Raw genomic sequence first — 19,431 nt, forward strand, 5'->3', positions numbered from 1 at the left:
ACACCGGGGAATTCCCAGGTAGCAGCCCCAGACCCCTCTAAGGTTGCTGGCCAAGGCATTTTGTCCATGTTGGAGGAGGTCTGTGCCTGGTAGCTACCCAATACTCCTCCCAGGCACCTCCAGGAGCATTTAGTTTTTCTCTGGAGACAGCTGAATGTCTGGGCTATGTAGGAGCCCCAGACATTTCTAGAGTAGCTACCCAAAGAGCATTGTGTGTGTGTGTTGGGGAAGGTCTGTGCCTCATAGCTCTTCTGCTTCTTTCGCAGGCAGCTCCAGAATCTTTTGGCCACCCTGGAGACGACTGAAGTTTGCAGGGAGCAGCCCCAGTCGCCTCCAAGGAATCCACGAAGGAGTGTTGTCCAGGTTGGGGGATGCTCCATGCCCGGATGCTTGCTGGGACTCCTCCAGGGCAGCTTTGGAGTTTTTGGCCTTCCCTGGATATAGCTGAAGTCTCAGGTAGCAGCCCCAGAGTCCTCCTAGTGAGTTACTTCAAGAGCTTTCTTCATCTTGAAGGCAGGTCAGTGCCCAACATCTCTCTGGGACTCCTCTTGAGCATCTCCAGGAGCATTTTGTCTTTGTCTGGAGACACCTGAAGTGGTGGCTAGTAGCCCAAAATTCCTCCTAGGTAGTTAATATAAATGTTTTGTCCGTGTTTCTGTGGTGGCCATGGAAATCCTGTGCTAAAGAGGGTGCCAGAGGCAAAGCTGCATATGCAGACCTCCTGCAGGTGACTGGAAGCTCCTTGAAGGAAGCCCCTGCCATTCTGCAGTTCCCTAAGCCAGCTGCAATTGGCCAGTGAGCTCCTGCCCATCTCCATGTGCACTCCTCTAGCTATACCCACAACTGTGAATTCTGCCACCAATTTACACATTCCTCACTGCTAAGCACAGATTATTATCTCCAGGTGCAAACCCTTCTGCTGCCAAAGCCATTGCTAGGCAGCTGGAGGGGACGAGCCTTAGGAATTCTGCCCCTAGAAGGAGCACTGCCAGCTGGAAGGGCAGGAGGAGCAGATGCATGACCTACCTGGGTGCTGTGTCCCCACATTTTCCCCCAGTGTCTGCGGCGCTGCTTATACACCGTAATTGTTCATAGAGTTTTGCGGCAGATGCTGACTGGGGGCAATGCTAGGCAGACAGGCGTGTTGCTTCAAGTCCCCAGCGTCTGGGGCTTTTCCTGTCACCCTTGCCTTTTTCAACAGGTTTCTCCTCCCCTTTAGCTGGGGAAAGAGAGGGAGCAGCAGTAGCCAGCTGACCGCCCGTGGGTGGTGAAGAGCAAGAGCAACAGAGAGGGCTAGGGTTTTCGAGGGTCTCTGGTGTGAGTGTGACCTAAAATCAGAAGCGTCTTCAATCATGGGTCTGCAGCAGGGCCTGTGAGAGAGCTGTAGTCATCACTGATGGAGCAGCAGTAGTCCTCAACAGAAACAAGACAACAGTGTTTCTTTCCATGCCTCAGAAAGAAAGGCTCGACAGCAAAGGTCATAATAAAGCAGATATTTAATAACATCACTTCATTTCCACCCTTCTGTTTTAAGTCTGTCTGTGGCAGGAATCTGCTGCCGATAGGAGTCCGCTGCCTTGTCCATGTTGGCCTTCATGCACGCTGCCAGGCGGGAGACCGTCCGTCCGCTGGAAGTACCCTCCAGGCTCAAGAGACGCTCCAGTAAGGAAAGGCAGCAGCTCTGCCGCAGCAGCCAGGCTAGCCTCTTCCTCCTGCCACACAAAAGAAACTGCTGGGCCCAGAGGCACTAGCTGTACAGTGCTAAATCGGACAGGGACGAGGGAAAGCGGAGCAGCGGACAAGCTGGATACGCCTCCTGGGAGGACAGGGAGCTGATGGAGGGAGGGCTGCCCGAGCGGAAGGGGACAAACAAAGAAGTGCTGCCGGGGGGAGCTGACCGCTCGGGAGGGCACGTTGGCACTACAGCGCCGGGTGGGGGGGCAAGCCAAAGGCAGGAACTGGCAGGAAAGGGGGTATCGCCCTCTGAGCTTCCTCAGTCCCACACCTCCACCTACTGCTCCTTCCCCATGTCCTGGTCCTGCCGCCAGACCCCCTGCCCCTCTTCAGCCTCTACTCCCTGTTTACAGCTCTCTGTTCCCAGCCACCACCAACCCCCCGGCACACGCGTCCCCGGCTGCAAGCTGCTTTTCACCCAAAGGCGTGCTTTCACCCAAAGCCGCTCCTTAATGCCTCGGTCCTGCTAAGGCCTATGCGTCAGGTTAGGTGCGGCCTCAGGTCTAGGCAGGTCTGGGCCCAGATGGCTGGGCCCAGAGGCAGTGGCTGTACAGTGCTAAATCGGACAGGGCCGGGGCTGGGCCCGGGTAGGAAATGGCTCTTCCTCCCCCGGGTTCTCAGTTCTGCTTCTTACCAGGCCTCCTGCGGAAGGGAGGACGCTCTTCTGGCAACATAAGCGGCACACGGCAACTTTTCCACCTGCGACTTGGCAAAGGCTCGAACGGAGGTCCGGGGGAAGTGCCTTCTGAGCAGGCACAAAGCCTTCCTGATCATTTTCTTTGCCAGCTTCGTACGTCCCATATGACAGCAGACCTGCACAGGAAAAGGGAAACATCCCGGCGTGGACTAGTTGCCCAAGAGACAGCAGGAATCTGCCAGTGGCTGGAGATGCCAGGGATGTCCCCTGCAACTGGGGAAGGCATCCAGCTCCGTCCCCCAGGAGATCCCTCCAGGCCTCCCTGTCTCTTTACCTCCCCTTTGAGGCTGAAGAAGGTGGCCTCATCAAAGCGGGCTATCACATTCGCTTTCTTCTCTACTGAGTTCCTCAGGACCTCCGCTTCGTTCAGCTTCATGAGGGCCTTTGAGCAAGCACACAGAGAGCAGGTGAGCGTGGGTGCAGAGCCCATGGCCAGCCTCGTCCTCCCGCGTTGTCCCCGGCATCTGTCTTAAGAGGGGCTGTTTCACCCCCGGGTGCTGGCAAGCAGTGCAACTCACCATGTAGCTGTTGGAGACATGCAGGTAGGCAGCCGCACACTCCACAAGGTAGTAAAAGGCCCTGGCAGCATCGCCCATTGCCATGTAGTGGCGAGCCAAAGGCACAAGCACCGATTCCACGATGGCTTTGCATTTGCACGAGCACGCGCCGTCGTGCTTGCCGTCAGTCTTGCTGGGCAGCTGAGTCGTCTGGTCGCTCTTTGCCAGAAACCATTCTGCCATACTAGTCCGAGCACAGTTCGCAGGGGAAGAAGAAAGCAAAGAATACATGGGCATCATCTCTACTGGCCTTTCTCCCCACGGAGATGGCATCAAAAGCCCTTTGTTCAAAGCAGAGCACAAGGCCACGGGCAGGCATGACTCTTACAGGGGCTTTGCAGGTAGGGAGAAAAGACAAGCTGGGCTTTCTGTCACCTCCCACAGGCAAACCACCCGAGTCCCTGCGGTGGCTTTTCCCCTGCAGATTTTGCAGTGCTACTCTGTAGGAACTGGAAAGCAAGGGCTGCTCCAGAGTAGTCTGACGATCACTCTGAGCCCACGGCCATCCTCAAGCACTCTCTCATCTCCATGGCCATCTCTCCTCCCAGCTCCCACCCCACACAAAGCCTGTTCCCTTAGCCAGTGTCACAAGTAACTGGCAGCCAAATGCCGGCGCTTCCTTTGTCTCCTCTGGAGACCCTGAGCTCACTGCCTTCGAAAATAATCAAAACCTTGTCTGCTCACCCAAATTCCTCCTCCCTGAAAGCCTTCTGCTGCTGCAGAGCATCTGCAGCATCTGGAAAGAAAACAAGGGGTTAGACACCGCCTCGCGTACCCTGGGGTAAGAGCTGCTCTCCCTCTCCCAGCGGGCTTGCAAGGATCCTTGCAAGGGTCCTGACACACTGAGGACAGTCTGCAGCAGTCATCCTTACCACGTGGGCTCATCCCTAGCAGACCTGCTCCCACCCAATTCCCCACACACACCCCTGGCCTCCTGGAAGGCCTGGGCTGCAGAGCATGGTGCACAGCATACCCTCAATGGCATGGGTCCTATCCCTCTTCATCTGTTCTCCTGCGAGCACCAAGGCCTCCCAGCTGCGTGAGTCACCCTGGTCAGCAGGACCCTGACAGCTCCCTCCATCCTGGGTGCCGGTGACAGCGAAGCGGTGGAAGTCAACAAAGTCCCCTTGGCCGCAGCTCTTGCATTTGTGCGCGTGCCGCTCCAGGAAGGCGGCGCACTTGCGGTGCAAGGCGACCCGCTGTCTCTCGAGCCACAGCTCGTAGGCAGCCTCCCGCAGCAGCGGGACACAGAAGGCCAGAACGCCAGACCGCCGCTCCACGGTCTTCTTGCTCCAAGAGGGCCTCTCCGCTCCTGCAAGGCAAAGGGCCTCTGCATCAGCCCGAGCTGGGGCCAGGGCTCAGGGCTGTCCCAGCCAGGGCACGAAAGTCATGCCTTGGTGCGCATCCTTGGCAGCAAACCAGCGCTGCTGCACACCGAGCCTTGCAGCACAAGGCAAAAGGGCCCGGCTTGCCTTGCTGACGCTAGCACAGCCCTGGGGACACAGTGCTCAGCTGCACTCCAGGCTGGCGCTGGGGATGTCGCTGCCGGCCGAAGCAAGCCCTGGCCAGCGCTTTCTCCCGGCTCTTAGCAAGGCAGCGGCCAGCCTCCTGAGCTTCCCGCCCTGCACCACAAGGGAATCAAAGCTAGCGTGCTTTGAGATTGACTTGTAAGAGCTTTGGACAACCCATCCTGAACAGCCATGCCTGTTCCATGGCTTCCATCACCGGGGAAAGCGCACCGTGCCCTGGGGAGCCCGGTGCGACACAGCTGGGAGCTCCCTTGTCCACCTTACTGCTACCACTTACCATGCCCTGCCTGCAGAGAGCTGGCTGGCCCCTCGGTAGCATCTTGGACATCTTCTGGCACCTCTGTGCTTTTCAGCCACTTAAGGATGTTGTCGCTCACCAGCATGTCCAACAAGAAATTCATCTTGTGCCTGATGTCAGCGGGAAGGATGTGCGACAGCAGCTGGGTGGTAAATACCAGCCCGATGACAGCTGCAAACTTCAAAACCGTCTGCTTCAGCGGCTTCATCTGGTCCAGCTGAGCCAGCGCAATCTCTGTCAAAAAGAAGCAACACGTCTCTCTCTTGCCTGTTCCCCACGCTGAAGCTGGAGAGGCCAGAAAGTTTCAACCCATGAAATGGGGTAGGCTTTGGCCTCCTCTCCTCAGGACTGCGCCTGCTGGACAATCGCAGCCCAGGGTAAGCGTCTTCAAAGTGGCTCCGCTCCTGTTGGAATCGCAGACCACAAGGCCTGGGGAAGAGCGAGACGCTCAAACAAATGTTCCCCTACCAAGGGCGTGGAGGGCAGTATCCAGCAGGTACAGGCATCTCATGAAGCGCCCTACCAGATCTGGAGTACGATACTATTCCTTTCTTTTTTTTCCTTTTTTTTTTTTTTTCCCCTTTTTGGGCAAAACAACTTAATAGCAGGAATGCTTTAGCAAGATGTTTCTGCTCATACAGACGTCTACGGCTAGAGAGGAGGGACACTCATTGACAGCTCCCCCATCCAGCTCCCCTGGCTATGGGGGGATTTCCGTGCCAATCCACAGGGAAACAAGATGGATTTGGCTTGGATTAAGTGCCTCGAGACCAGCGTTAGCTGGGGAACTTAGAACAGCGAGATAGAAGCTGCGTTCAAAGTTGAGTCAGAGGCAAGTCAAAGATTTTCCCCAGCAAAGGATTTGTTCCTGTGGGAAAAGGGAGCCATTTTAGTGTTGCACTAATAACCTTTTCTCTCCTACCTGCTGCTGGAAATCAGCCAGCAGGCTCACAGCCCGTCCACACGCAGGAGGGGAAAACGGCTGCCCACAACCCCAGGTCCCCCAACATGCTGGTCGGACCGGAGCCACCTTCCAAGCAGAGCTCCCAAGCTGAGAGGGTGACTCTGCAGCACACAGATGCCCAGCCTCCCTCTAACCAATGCGCCGGGAAGGGGCCCCAGCACAGCCGTGAGCCGGCAGAGTGGTGCTCGGCCCCTCACCTTTCAAAGCGGTGGGCAGCACGGTGTTCTCCAGGTTCACATCTGGTCTGACGATGCAGACCCTGCCATCATTCCCGGCACTGGAGCTCGAGGTTGCTGCCAGGGCTGAAGTCTCGACTGCAGCAGCTGGGTGGAGCAAAAGAGCACGACTCAGGCAGTTTGCAAAGTGACTCGCAGCTTGCGAAACGTTTCAAAATTCACCTGAGATGGGACAAGTCCCACCTGACATGGTCCAGCGCAGGCACACTGACTGGTCATGAAGCAGAGCAAAACAGTTTCCACTGCAAGCCTTTCTTTGCATGGCCCTCCCAAAGATGTTGTGCCTTCAGACCAGCTTTCCCCAAACATCCCTCGGTCAAAGCTTCCAGACTTCCCAGGTGGCGACCAAATGCCCCGGGACAGAAAGCAGCAGCATTGCTGCCTTCGACAGCGCTACCTCCACAGCCAGGGAAATTGCCGGGGATAATGCAAAACGTCACGTCAGTCCTGGCTGTTCCCAAGGCCACGGCACTCTGGCTGGCATTGCGCTCTCAGTGGGGTTTGTTCTCAAGCGAGCTGGCGTTTGGCTAAGGTAGATTACGTGCCCATTAGAATGCCTAAACCCACCAGAAACACGCATGCTCCGGAAGGATTTCCCCTGTGCTTTAGCCCCTCAACCCCCACCGCGAGAATTTAGGTCCCTTCAAGCCACCAGAACTCGCTAGCCCCCACTTTGGCTGTCCCAACAGCAAGGCACACAGAGCCCACACCTCCACCAGACCAAGTTCTGCACTGCTGCAAGATCTGACTCTGCCCAGATCCACGGGGGAATGACGGGGCAAGGCTGTTCTGTGCAACAACTCGCTAGTCAGCAGCAAAGGTGCTTACTGATCAGGCTCTCCCAGTTGTCCTCTGCTTTTTCACCCCGCCTCCGGGCGCGGAACAAGAGCGTGTCCTTGCAACGAAGGCAGCGCAGCAGCTCCTCGCAGTAATATGGGATCCCCGAGCTTCTTTGGAGCAGGAACCTGGACAGGAGCAGACCCAGCACAAGGAAAGTAAGGTGAAACGCAGTTCAGGTGGGCAGCAAGTCACTCGAGCGTGACAGGGTAGCCAGCATCCTTGTCACAGCTACACCTCACTTTTGAAAGGCACGGTCCTCCCGCTGGCTTGGGCTTTTGGGCCCCCCTGAACCTCCAGCCTTCGCTGACGCCCGCGGAGAAAGAACTGCGCACAATGCTCAAAGCCCAGAGCGCCGAGCCCTGCCTTTCCTCTCCTCAGGAGCCTAGATCCTCTCTGGCAGCAGGGCGGACCTCTGCCCCGGGAATCTCCCCCATGGCCTGGACACCTAGACCAAGGCTTTTTCACACCCCAGCCAGGCTTGGGCTCGGGACTCTTCCTCCCTGTGCGACAGCGAAGGGCTGACACCTCCCACGCTCTCTGTCCAGGGAGCTGCCCCGCTCTCAGCTCACACCTGCCAGGGTGAGGCATAACAAGCAACCCACATCTGGTACTGGCTGGAGTCCGTGATGCTTCTAGCAGCCTTGCGCTCCCTTTCCTGGGGGGTTGATTCCCTTCTGTGGTCTGCAGAGGTTCAAGCCCTCAGGAAGAGTTCCCCTGCCTCAAACTTACCTCGCTAAATCCCTGGGGATGCTGACCACTCCAAGGTCCTGGCAGACTTTCTGCACCACAGCTGAAGGTTTCAGCTCATCCAGATGAAGATAGATGATTTTCTGGGACGTCCTGCTGGCTGCTGCGGCTTTGCAAAAGCTCTCTGTTCTCGCGTAGCCCGGAGCTAAGCTCGTGACCATGAAGAAGGAGACGTTTTGGAGCACGGGTGACATGATACTCCAGGAGGCAGGGTCGATGAACTGGGCGTTGTCGATGACAAATATGCCAAAGTCTCTTCCGATGGCCTGAAGAAAAAAAGCAGGTTGTTCTGAGGGAAATCCAGTGGATTCTCAAGTGTCTTCCAGGGGAGGAGATTTAGCTTCTGTCTCTCTTGAGGATGCTCTGCAGTTTCTCCCCAACACTCCCCTGCTCAGAAGCTTACTGGCTCTCAATTTCTTTGAGAATTTAGGGTCACACCTAACATCACTTACCCTGCAGGAGGAGGGAGCTTGGGCAAGGGAAGGCAGAAGACATTGTTCCTCCTCCACGGCAGACTTTACGGGAGGAAAGTTATTGGGTGTGTTTGCTGGGCTGCGAGGAGCAGGTGGAGAGTGGGGGCACGATGACCCAGGCACGTGGTCCTCCTCCTGCCCGCTCACACTGCTGTGGTGCAGAGCCCGCAGCCGGGAGGGTTGTTTTCCTTCTCTGACCCAGGAGGAAGGAAGGAGAAATGCTCACCTTCTTTAGCACTTTTGCCCAAGCCGAGCGCAATTCCCTTTTTCTTTGAGTTTCGCTCATCTTGCGAACCTTGTCTGAAATGGGAAACTGGCCGGAAAAGCAAAGTCAGGGAGAAACATCGCTCCAGGGCTAGACACACCTACCCACCAAGCAAGACCACAGAGCAAACCGCCTCTGCTGGCCTCAGCACCGTACCTCTGCCCCAGACAGCTGCAAGGAGCCACAGTGGGGACTTCACCTGGAGCCAAAAGCAGAGGCCCTCTGGTGAGGGTCTGGGCAGAGCTGGGGCTTGGGGGCGAGCTGAAGAGCTGGTTCTCTGGCTGTGGGAATCTTGGGCTGGCTGGAGCAGACCACTCACACAGCGGTGACCTCAGCATGAGGTCAGTACCAGCCCTTCTGTATCAACTCTCCGGTGCCACTTCCAGGGTGCCAAAGGCGGCACCGGGCACCGCCGCATGCAGCGCGGGACATGAACTCACCACAGAGAGGGAGGGCCCCCCCGGGCCCAGGAATGGGAAACGTGTGCTCTGACCCCTGCGATTCCCACCCCTGAGCTAAGGCACTCCCAGCAGCGTGCCCACACGACGTCAGACCCAGAAAAGGTCACGAGAAGGCCTTCTCCAGGGCCAGAGCGGCCTCTCGCTCTCACCTTGACAAGCAAAACGTCATTGAGGAGGCAATAGCTGCTCTCTTCGATTGTCCCTCGGAGCTTTGTCCGCAGCTCGCGCTGCCTGGCACGGCACGATTCACGCTCCTGGAGGTCCAGGGCCCTGGCTGTCAGCGCACCGAGGGCAGAGAAGGACTGCCTCATGTCGACCTCCAGCAGTTCCATGGCAACTACCCTGCCGTGCAAAAGCAAAAGGGACCGAGATCCCCAACAGCCCGAGCCTTCTAAGGCAAAAGGGGTGGACGTGCCCTTGGCGGGGAAGGTCTCTTCAGCCACCCATCCCAAAGTGCTTCCCAGAGAAGGCCAAGCTTTTCACTCCTCCTATGAGAAAGGGCACAGAGGGGACAGTTGCTGCCAAGCCACTGGCAGGGTCCAGACCCTGTGTCCCCGCAGCACCCTGCGTCTCCCAGGTCTCGCTACGTGCCCCCTGCAGAGGAACTCATGGGGCTAAGAGGCAAGGATGGAGCAAGTGGTGAGTTCGCCTTTGGGCTCCAGACCTTAGCAGTCTGCCTCCCAGAGCACAGGAAGGCTTTTCTGTCCCAGTGCTGCTTCTGGGAAGCAAGCAGAGGGCAAGCAGGGCTTCTAAAACAGGCCACTCCACTGTTTGTTGGGTCTGGAGTCAGGCGAGCAGCAACTGAGCTTGGGCTCTTTCCTTCTGTCTGTTCCTGGCCCAGAGGGGAAGGAGGAAAGGCCACGGCTCAAGAAGCCACCTCCAGCTCCCCAAAGAGGCAGAGGCGGGAGCAGAGCAGGCAGGAGCTCCTAGGGAGCGTCTCCAGGAGGCTTTCTCAGAAGGCTGCAGTCCAAGGGCCGGGTGCACTGGCGGAGGGGCTGGAGCGTTCCGTGGCTCTCAGGGGATGGGCAGGGGCAGTCCCCAAAGCTACAGGTCGAAAATCTGTACCTGTGGCCAGCAGCCTGGCCTAAATAGGCCAGTTCAGTAAGTAAGTGGCTCTTGCCGGAGCCCATCGTGCCTTCAAATGCCAGGATGTGCCTTCGTCCTAAATCCTTATAGGCTTTCAAGCAGCTGGCAAAGAGGTCAAGCTCCTTCTCCCGACCTGTGAAGGCAAACAAGAAAACGAGCTGCTGGGGCATGCTGGCACCCTCCACCGCAGCTTCCTTCCCTGCCACCACGTCTGCCAGCCTGCCGACACTCAGGCCTTCTTCCCGCCCACTCACTCATCCCAGCTTTTGCACCTCTACCATCCGCAGAGCAGCAGCGGACCCACCTGCCCGCCTGCCCCACAGCGCAGCTCCCATGCCCTCTTCCCTGCCCCTCTGCCCTCCACATGCCGGCCCCATGCAAATCCCCACAGTGATCCTGCTCAAGACCGGACGGGATGATTTGAATTGCTGCAGGCAGCTCTGTCCCAAAGAGACTCCAAGCATTTCCTCGCTGTACCGTGAGCCACAGAGCGCTTCCCAGTAGCTAAGGCAGCACCTTCGGGCCTCGACTGGTTTTGGCTGGGCTAGAGTTAATTTTCTTCAGTAACAGCTCGTATGGTGCTACGGTTTGGATTTGTGACCAAACATCGGTGTTGATAACACAATGATGTTTTATAGTTATCGCTGAAGAGTGCTTGCACAGTGTCGAGGCCTTTTCCATTTCTCATGCCACCCCACCAGCGGGCAGGCTGGGGGTGCGCAAGAAGCACGTGCGCAGCTTTTGCTTTACCTATTAAGCTGTCTGTATCTCAGCCCACCAGCGTTCTCACTTTTACCTTTCCGATTCTCTGCCCCATCTACGGTGGGAAGCAAGCAGCTCTGTGAGGCTGAGCTGCCTACTGGGGTTAACCCATAACAGGGCCCAAAACATCCGGCAAGATACCGAGTGATTAAAGGCATCCCCTGTGTCCTGACAATTCCATGTCTACGCCCAGATGCTGCCAAGAAAGGAACTCTGAGGAGTACAAGGGGGAGAACCCACCACCAAAACTCTCCGTCAGTCTGGCAGAAGGAAACCTCTTTCCTGATCCCAAAGACAGGAATCAGTTTAGCCCCCAGGGTGTGAGCAGCTCCATAGTTGAAAGGAACCTCCCTACCAGGTCTGGAGCATGGCAGGGAGCACCAGGCGCCTCACCCTGCTTTCCAACCCAAAGATATCAACCAGGTAGGCACCAAGACAGGGGTCACTTAGGGCCGCTGCAGGCAGCACCATCCCTGGCAAAAGCTTCTCCCTTCCCAGTGTGACACTAAGAGTGACCAAGGGGAAGAAACCAGGGTTCAGAAGAAGAGCAAGGCGTTCTCCACCTACCCAGCAAGGGGACGTACTCTGACCTCTCCTTGGCAAGACCCATGCAAAACATGCTAGAAGCAGGGGAAAAGAAAACAAGCCAATTAGCTGGTGAGAAGCCAGGGGACATAGCGAAGCAGCCTGGCGTGGAAGGGCAGGATGTGCTCCTCGGGTACCTGCTTTTCTTTCAAGCAGCGCATTATCCCCCTGCACACTCCTCCAGCCAGACAAAGTTCAAGCTGACACGCTAGGACAGCTTCAAGCATAAAGAAACCCAGTGGCCACGGCGGGACAGGAGAACATGTTAACAGCCCACCACCAGAGGCCAAACCCAGAGAAAGTGGAGACAGGGTGTGCAATGTTGGCTAAGAAAAAGAAGCGTCTTGGAAAGGAGGATTTGTGTCACTGAACGGGTTGGGATGCCAAGCACCTGGCACCTTTGGCTCAAGTCTTCCTGTAGTTTCAGAGACGGCAATGTTAACATTCAAACCGTCATCCAAAGAGAAGGTCAAACCCCTGGCCCAGAGGAAGGGTTGAGATTTCAGCAGGAAGACATGAGGAAGAGTGTCCCTATGGTCCAGGTTTCCCCATGGGAACCAGACTGGCCCAAAGCTTCCTGCTCAGAAGCAGCTGGGACAAAAACCTCCTTGGGTCAGCGCTACCAGGGCACATGGTGGAGCAAGCACAGCACGGAAAGCACAATGGAAAGCCATTTGGACAGAGCCTGCAGGGCCAGGTTGTGTCTACCAAGACACAAGAACCTTCCCCATCCCTTGGCTTCACTCCCGCTCCCTCAGCAGCAGGAGACGGCAGCGGGGAGAGGCAAAAAGCCTCTCCACAGGGAAGGGAGACCAGCTTGGTCTCTCTCTGCAGAACTCCTCCTTGCTGGCCAAGGCTGCACCTTCGGTGCCACCGTCCCCTCATCCAGCCCCCTCAGAGGACACTCACCTCCTCTTGGCGATCCCCACGTATTGATAGATAGTGTCAGGACAGCTAATGCCTTTCATCTCTCTCGCTGGCAGCTCCTTGAAGCAGTAAGGGGGCAGCCGAGAGGCGGCGTAGGTCACTGCATCACAGGACACCAGCCCAGGGTACTGCACCATCATCCGGGCTGCCAAATTCACCTTCTGGCCAATGACTGCCAGAGAGAGCAACCGAGAGAGAGAGTGAGAGCGCACGCGTTGATGTACCTGTGCCACCAGCCCCATGGTGCCCTTCCAGGCCAATGGCTGCCTCACCTCCGGCACAGGCCAACCCCACAGCGGGGTCAGCAGAACCCAGGGGAACAACCGGCCGCAGAGCCCCTTCTCCCACCCTGGGCCACCACCGACGCCGCCTGGGCCGTTCCTGACCGGCTGCTGGGCAAGCCTCTCCCAGCCCGCCTTCCTCTTCCAGGCTGCCATGCTGAAGCTCCCGCGCCTCAGACGCACGCCTCGTACCTGTGTATTCATGCCTGCCAGGGTGGCCAATGACTCCGCAGAACACCGTCCCGCTGGTAACTGCAACAGACACTGCCCTGGCAGACAGGGAAACAGCCTGGCTTCAGCAGCGCCCCAGGTGCAGTCCTGCCCGCCCAGCTTCGTCCCTTCCCGCACCTCCCCTCGGCGCTAGCCTGGGCCACCTGCCATCCTGCCCCACCAGCACAGATCTCGGGGACGCGGAGAGCTCAGGGGTGCAACGTACCCGGGTTGCAAGGGACAAGGGACAGGGCTAGGGACGTTTTGGGCACTTCCCCTGCAGCCGCATCCCCTGAGCTGTGACCTGCAGAAGGCCAGAGCCCTCTCCTGAGCCAAGAGGGAGGGAGGAAGGCGCCCACGATGTCACCAGCTGCGAGGACAGGTGGCTGCGCCCCATCCCCGTTCGTGGGCCAGTCGCCCGGGAGTCCTGCCTCCGGCACCATGGAGCCTCTCGCCCTCGCGAGGGCTCGTTCCAGCACGGTCTGCTTGGAGGCACTCCGCACGGCTGCCGCCTGCCACCTCTCAGGGCACTGCTCCCTTCCCGCCAGGGACAAAGCGGGGGGGCACGCTACAAGGCTCTCACACACTCACTCTTTTTCCCCGAGCAGGGCGGAGCACGAGTTGAAGATCTGAATAGCACTCTGCAAGGCGTGAATACTCTCGTAGAGCAGCTTTTCTCCACTGAGTCCAAACACACAGAGGAACATGCAGCCCTGCCAAGGACAGATGCAGCACGTCTTGCTACGATGCCTAAGAGCTCGGAGTCTCTCCCTCTTGCTCACTGCCCACCCTCTCACTTTATCAAACAGGAGGATTTTGTTGATTTTGCCCTGGTGAGGATGGAGGACTTCTAGCATCATCCTGCTGGCATTGTTGAGGATTGTGTGGAGAGCCTCCGTGTCCATATCTGCAGCAACCTGCAGTTGGACCAAGAGGCTGGTGACTGGCCGTAGCTCAGAGAAGAGGTCCAGCGGCACTCTGTCATCAAACTGGAAGACAAGAGCGTGACGACTTCACGAGCCTGCTCTCCCGGCGGCTTACTGCCCACACCAGGTACCGAGGGAGAGCAGGCGTACTGGCAGTGGCAGATACTACGGGGGGAAGGGATAAATCTTCCTCTCGGTGCAAATGACGGGCAGGCCGCCCAGCCTGCGGCAGGCAGATACCGAAATGTAACGCAAATGACAAAGGAGGGAAAGGTGCTCCGATAACACCCCATCTCGGGACAGGGATGGACATGAGGGGCGAGCCTCAGGGATGCTCTAGGGACGTCAGTGGAATCTCCCCGTTATCCCACCATCACGTCCGCAACACATCCAGAACCATAGCCACGGAAAAGACAAGAGAGGGAGAAGTCCGCCTGCCACCGCCCGTGTCTCTCTGAGGACAATGCACACAACGGTGCAGCACTGGTGCCCCTTGGCTCAGTTTCCCCGCGTTGCCGTCGCAAGGTGCATTTTCTTTTGTTTGTCTGTTCTCATGAGAACTCCACCTCCGCAATGCACCGCTGCTTCTGCCCTCCAAAAACGCAGCCCCCAGCAGTGGTGGCCTGGCCGTACCTTCCGGAGAGCAGTTTCTGGTACGTACTCCCTAGGCACCTCCTCCACATTAGGAGGAGAGCGGAAGAAAGCAGGCCTCACGGCACCTGAGGAGAGAAAGTGCAGGTGGTTGCTGGGAGGATGAGACTACGAGGTGCTGGAAAGTAGGGGCTGGCACTGGAAACGCAGGTGAAAGAGTCTTCTGCATTTGTTCATGTTCCCACCTCCGGATGCTCAGGGCAGAGCTGTCCCCCGGAAGGAGGAGGCAGCAGCAGCGACTGCCCCAGCTCGTGCCCAAGAGGGCCAAAAGCATGAGTGCTAACTGAAAGAAGGGGAGAGGACGGAGGTGGTTCCTCTCCAGCCCCTGAAGCAGCCACCTTTCCGGGCAATCACAAACAAGGTGAAGTTGGTGCTCACCTTCCTTCTCCAAGCCATGGCTCACCGGGTGTTGTACGAGCTTGCGTAAAGTTTCTTGGCATTCTGACCGAGACATCTGAACCATGCCCATAACCTGAAGACACACAGAATGGAAGCACTGCCACTGGTCTCCCCAGGAGTCCCAGGGGACAGAGCCTGCCCTCCACTGTCACTGCCCAGAAAAGAGGAGGACAAGCCCACCTGGCTGCACGGGACAGCAGTGCTTCCTCAGAAGCACCGGAGCTGGGCAGGCATCCCCCAGCTGTTCAACAACGGCTCCATGACCCACAGAGGACATTGCTGGTGGGGCCAAAACCCTTCCCGTGCCTCCCAACCCCTCAAACCAAGCAAGCCCAGCCCACAGTTACCCCCGAGAAGGAAGGACGAGAGCTTCAGCTGCCTGCCCACTTTCACAGCTACGGCTCTCTCCACACTCAGCTCCTCAGCCAGCCTTCTGACACCTCCCTCCTTCACGTCCAGGATGCGGGTCCTCAGAATGGCTCTAGAGGCCATCCCATCCACCTACCTTCACGGCTCTTTTGCCTGCAAGATGCTGGGTCCTGAGCCGGTGCTGCTCGCAGAGCTCCCAGGAGGAGGCTGAGAGGATAACTTCACCTGCATTCGCAAGCCGTTCGGCCTCACAAACTTCAGACAGGACCTTGCCACAGATAAAGAAGTACTTCTGCCTCCTGTCTCCGACAAGCAGGAGGCTCATGGGCCCTGCAGAGATCCCTGGCGAGAGAGAGAGAGAGAGAGAGACAAGTGGAACTGACACAGGGAACATCCTGAGCTCTACAGCCCCCAGCATCTCAGCTGTTCAGAAGCTCATCTGAGGCCCAATGAGGAGACGGGCGTTATGGAGGGGGGAGCATCCCTCCATCCTACTCGGGGGATACTGACACAGGTCCCTGAAACGGGTGTCTAGAAAGAGACAAAGTCAACATTGACAATGTGTGGAGAGGGCCGGGCGTCTTAGCCAGCTGCCTGCCCCAGAAGCCCAGCAGAACAGCGGGTTTGATCGCTGCCTGCTCCGTGTACGTGCAGGCAGGTTGTAGCTGTTTTTCTGCTGGAGAAAACACAACAGCCTGCAAAAGCCCTTCTCACAGTTCCCCTTCGCTCTGTGTGAAAGGCAGGGGAGAATGCAGCAGGGGAAGGGATGCACAGCTGCCCCCACCTGAAAAAAATGAAAGCACAACTACCTCCCACAGACATCTGTGCTAAAGCAGACATTCCAAGAGCCTAACACTTGGTCTGACACCCGCTCTGCCTTTAAGCTTCCTCTGCATCTGCAAACGCACGCAGACCCAGCAGTCCTGGTCTCCCATCCCCGCTCTGACTACAGCTGGCCCCTTGAAGGCTCCCGGGAGATGCTTTCCTTTGGCAGTAGCCCCAGTAGGGAGCCCCGCATTCCCTGCTCCTGAGAAGCACCCTGGAGAGCCACAGGAGAGTGCCACAGATCTGCGCCCGGCACAGCGCCCGTACCTATCTTCAGTCGCATCTTCTGACCCATGTGCGTGTCGCGACTGCCGTACTTCGCCTGGATCTGCTGGCTACATTGCAGCACCAGGCTGATGGTCTTAGCCAGCTCCTGGGGTCGTGTTCTCCACAGCACCAGCACAGCATCCCCTGGGGAAAGCGATGAAAAGTAAAGGCTCTGCTGAGACCCGAGCCGAGCAAGGCTCAGCGGCAGGGACAGCAGAAACTGGCCGACGCGCTGAGGAAGATGGGCTTTTGGGAGAAAAGAAGAAAGTTGGAGAAAGGGCACTGCTTGGGGGATGCGTGCGTGGCCAGAAAGCTGGCTCAAGGTGCTGCACAGAGCCCCCTGAGGAGGAGAGCGGAGCAAATGGCCGCCACAGCAGTTAAATGCTGCAGATCAGTACCCGTGGGCATCGTCGTCCTAAGTACCTACCGGCAAACTTCAAGATGTCTCCTCCAAAAATCAGCATCTCTGCAGACAGAGGGAAGGAAAGGAAGACTCATGTGGACTCCTTCTTCCAGAAGCCACGGAGCAAGCTCCTCTGCCTGGAGAGGAGCACCCGAGCGAGGGTGCACCATGGGGTGCAGCTCAGGAAAGCACCACTCCGGCCTCTCTCCCAGGCTCACAGTAGCCACAGCCCCGGTACCTACGCAGCACGCAGGACCTCGAGATACCACCCAATCTTGGAAAGGTGGAGGCTGGAAGGGACCTCGGGGGTCCATCTGGTCCAACCCCGCTGCTCAAGCAGGGCTGCACAGAGCCAGCCGCCCAGGACGGCGGATAAATGGGTTTTGAACAGCTCTAAGGAGGAAGCAACCGGTGCCGGTGCTCAGCCACCCTCGCGTTCAAAAAGCGTTTCCCGACGTACGGAGGGAACCTGTGTTTCAGCGTGTCCCCGAGGCACGGCCTCTGGTCCTGCCGCTGGGCACCGCTGCAAAGAGCCTGGCTGTGTCCTCTTTGCACCCTCCCTTCAGGTTTTAGACACATGACTGAGATCCCCCCCCACCCCGAGCCTTCTCTTCTCGAAGCTAAAGAGTCCCAGCTCTCTCAGCCTTTCCTCATAGCAGAGATGCTCCAGACCCTTCATCATCTTTGAGGACTCCCTCGCTTTGCTCTACAAGCGCTGCCAAAGAGATGGCCACAACGTGCTCACAGTCAGCTCCGAAGGGTCAACACGTCCCCTCTGAAAAGGGGCTCGTGAGGGTCTCACAGACAGACAGACCCTGGCTGCTCTCACAGAAAGCCCCAGCCCTTCCAAGGAGGCAGAACCAGGCTGCCCACCATGTCTGCCTCCACCCTCCATGACCAGCCTCATGGCCCGATGCCGGACAGTCCTGCAGCGTGGCTCTTACCCTCCAAAACATCACACAGGTAGTAATTGAGGGTTTGCACCAGCTCATCAGTGCCTCTGGCTGTGCCGCTCCTCTGGGTGAATTTCTCTGTCAGAGCAGTGAAACCTGTAACAGGGACACTCAGAAATCAGGAAATGCCCCTGTGGGCCAAAGGACCTGGCAGCCAGTTCCACGCTGCCTGGCCCGAGAGCCTGTAGGTCACACCTTCCCGTGCCCTGGCTCAGTGCTGGTGGCAGCCGTGGTTGACCGCCCAGGATAACCCAGCCCGCTCTATTTTGAGCATCCCAGCAGAAGACCTCAGCAACGATCACTCTGTCTGAGGGGCAAGGGCAGGGCTCCAAAGGGGCTGGCGTGTCCCAAAACGGCTCGTGTCCATCCATGGTTGCTCCTCCCTGCTCACCCCACCTGAAATATCCGCAAAGAGCAGCACTCCGACGATATTCTGAATGGGAACACGGCTCACGGGGGCACACTCAGCGAGGAGCCTGGGGACGAAAGTCGCTGCTTTCTCCAGCTCTGAGCGCTGAAGTTTCCTCTCCCAGGCAGAAGCCATCGTCAGCGCCCTGTGGCACACGAGGTACCTCAGGAGAAGACAGCCGTGCCCAGCTGCAACAAGGACGGGGACCTCAATGCACAGTGAGCCCGGGGCTTCTGTGCGGGACGACAGGCCCTCTGCCCTCACAGTGTGGTCACAATCGTCTGGCAGTGACCTCCTCTGTAGCTCATCGCTGACCCGTCAGCTGCCCTCAAACAACACAATCAGCCAGCGGTGACATCCTCCGTACGTCATCGCCTGCTGAGCGGCTGCCACCGTGCCCAGGCTCCCTCCCTGACGCTGAGCCACTGACTCAAGAGGCGGCCAGCACCACCCGACTTCTTCGAGGACGATGCCGAAGGGAGGCTCCTGCAGCGACCTGCTGCCCAATTTCCAGCTGCTTCCCCGTTCCCGAGGACCTCCGGCACCCGCAGCTGTTTGCTAGCGCTGGTCCTCCTCCCTGCAGCGACACAGCCTGTCGCCATCTTCCCAGCAAGCTCGCTCCTTCTCTTCCTCCCTCGCTCCCTCCCAAAGGGCCCCCAAACGCTCAGACAGGGGAACCCCGCAGCTCTGCCGTCTCTCCATCCGCGCGGCGCTTTGTTCCCATCGCTTCTCCAGACCCTTCACCGGTGTGGTGGGTTGACCCTGGCTGGGGGTCAGGTGCCCACCAGAGCCGCTCTATCGCTGCCCTCGTTCACCAAACGGGGGAGAAAAAGTATAACGAAAAGCTTGTGGGTCGAGATAAGGACAGGGAGAGATCACTCACTAATTATCGTCACGAGCAAAACAGGCTGAACTTAGAGAGGGAATTCATCTAATTTATTACTAAGCAAAACAGAGTAGAGAAATGAGAAATAAAATCAAATCTTAAAACACCTCCCCCCACCCCTCCCATCTTCCCAGGCTCAACCTCACTCCCGGCTTCAACCTCCGCCCCCCCTCAGCGGCACAGGGGGACGGGGAATGGGGGTTACGGTCAGTTCATCTCACGGTGTTTCTGCCACTTCTTCCTCCTCAGGGGGAGGACTCCTCTCATCGTTCCCCTGCTCCAGCATGGAGTCCCTCTCACGGGAGACAGTCCTTCACCAACTGCTCCAGCGTGGGCCTCTCCCACGGGGTGCAGACCAGGAGCAAACTGCTCCAGCGTGGGTCCCCCACAGGGTCACAAGTCCTGCCAGCAAACCTGCTCCGCCGTGGGCTCCTCTCTCCATGGGGCCACAGGTCCTGCCAGGAGCTTGCTGCAGCGTGGGCTTCCCACGGGCCACAGCCTCCTTCAGGTGCCTCCACCTGCTCCAGCGTGGGGTCCTCCACGGGCTGCAGGTGAAATCTCTACACCCCCTCATCCTTCCTCCACGGGCTGCAGGGGGAATCTCTACACCCCCTCATCCTTCCTCCACGGGCTGCAGGGGGACAGCCTGCTTCACCATGGCCTTCACCACGGGCTGCAGGGGGATCTCTGC

General features: G+C 58.0%; 1 protein-coding gene across 1 annotated transcript; it reads right to left on the reverse strand.

Annotated features, from left to right (window-relative positions):
* Window positions 1-969: 969 nt before the first annotated feature.
* On the reverse strand, window positions 970-17,989 carry LOC129200173 (adenylate cyclase type 10-like). Its single transcript, XM_054811451.1, has 24 exons — window positions 17,842-17,989; window positions 17,437-17,541; window positions 16,517-16,555; window positions 16,090-16,233; window positions 15,134-15,339; window positions 14,608-14,701; window positions 14,212-14,297; window positions 13,450-13,641; window positions 13,244-13,365; window positions 12,635-12,711; window positions 12,144-12,333; window positions 11,217-11,269; window positions 9,867-10,020; window positions 8,951-9,143; window positions 8,302-8,388; window positions 7,585-7,868; window positions 6,844-6,980; window positions 5,977-6,093; window positions 4,795-5,049; window positions 3,962-4,300; window positions 2,950-3,164; window positions 2,706-2,813; window positions 2,369-2,547; window positions 970-1,712 (listed from the first exon to the last, which is right to left on the reverse strand). The coding sequence occupies exons 1-24, from the start codon at window positions 17,987-17,989 to the stop codon at window positions 1,511-1,513; spliced, it is 3,726 nt and encodes a 1,241-aa protein (XP_054667426.1). The 3' UTR covers window positions 970-1,510.
* Between the last annotated feature and the right edge of the window lie 1,442 nt (window positions 17,990-19,431).

This window comes from Grus americana (genome assembly GCF_028858705.1).
Source record: "Grus americana isolate bGruAme1 chromosome 34 unlocalized genomic scaffold, bGruAme1.mat SUPER_34_unloc_2, whole genome shotgun sequence".
Classification (NCBI taxonomy): domain Eukaryota; kingdom Metazoa; phylum Chordata; class Aves; order Gruiformes; family Gruidae; genus Grus; species Grus americana.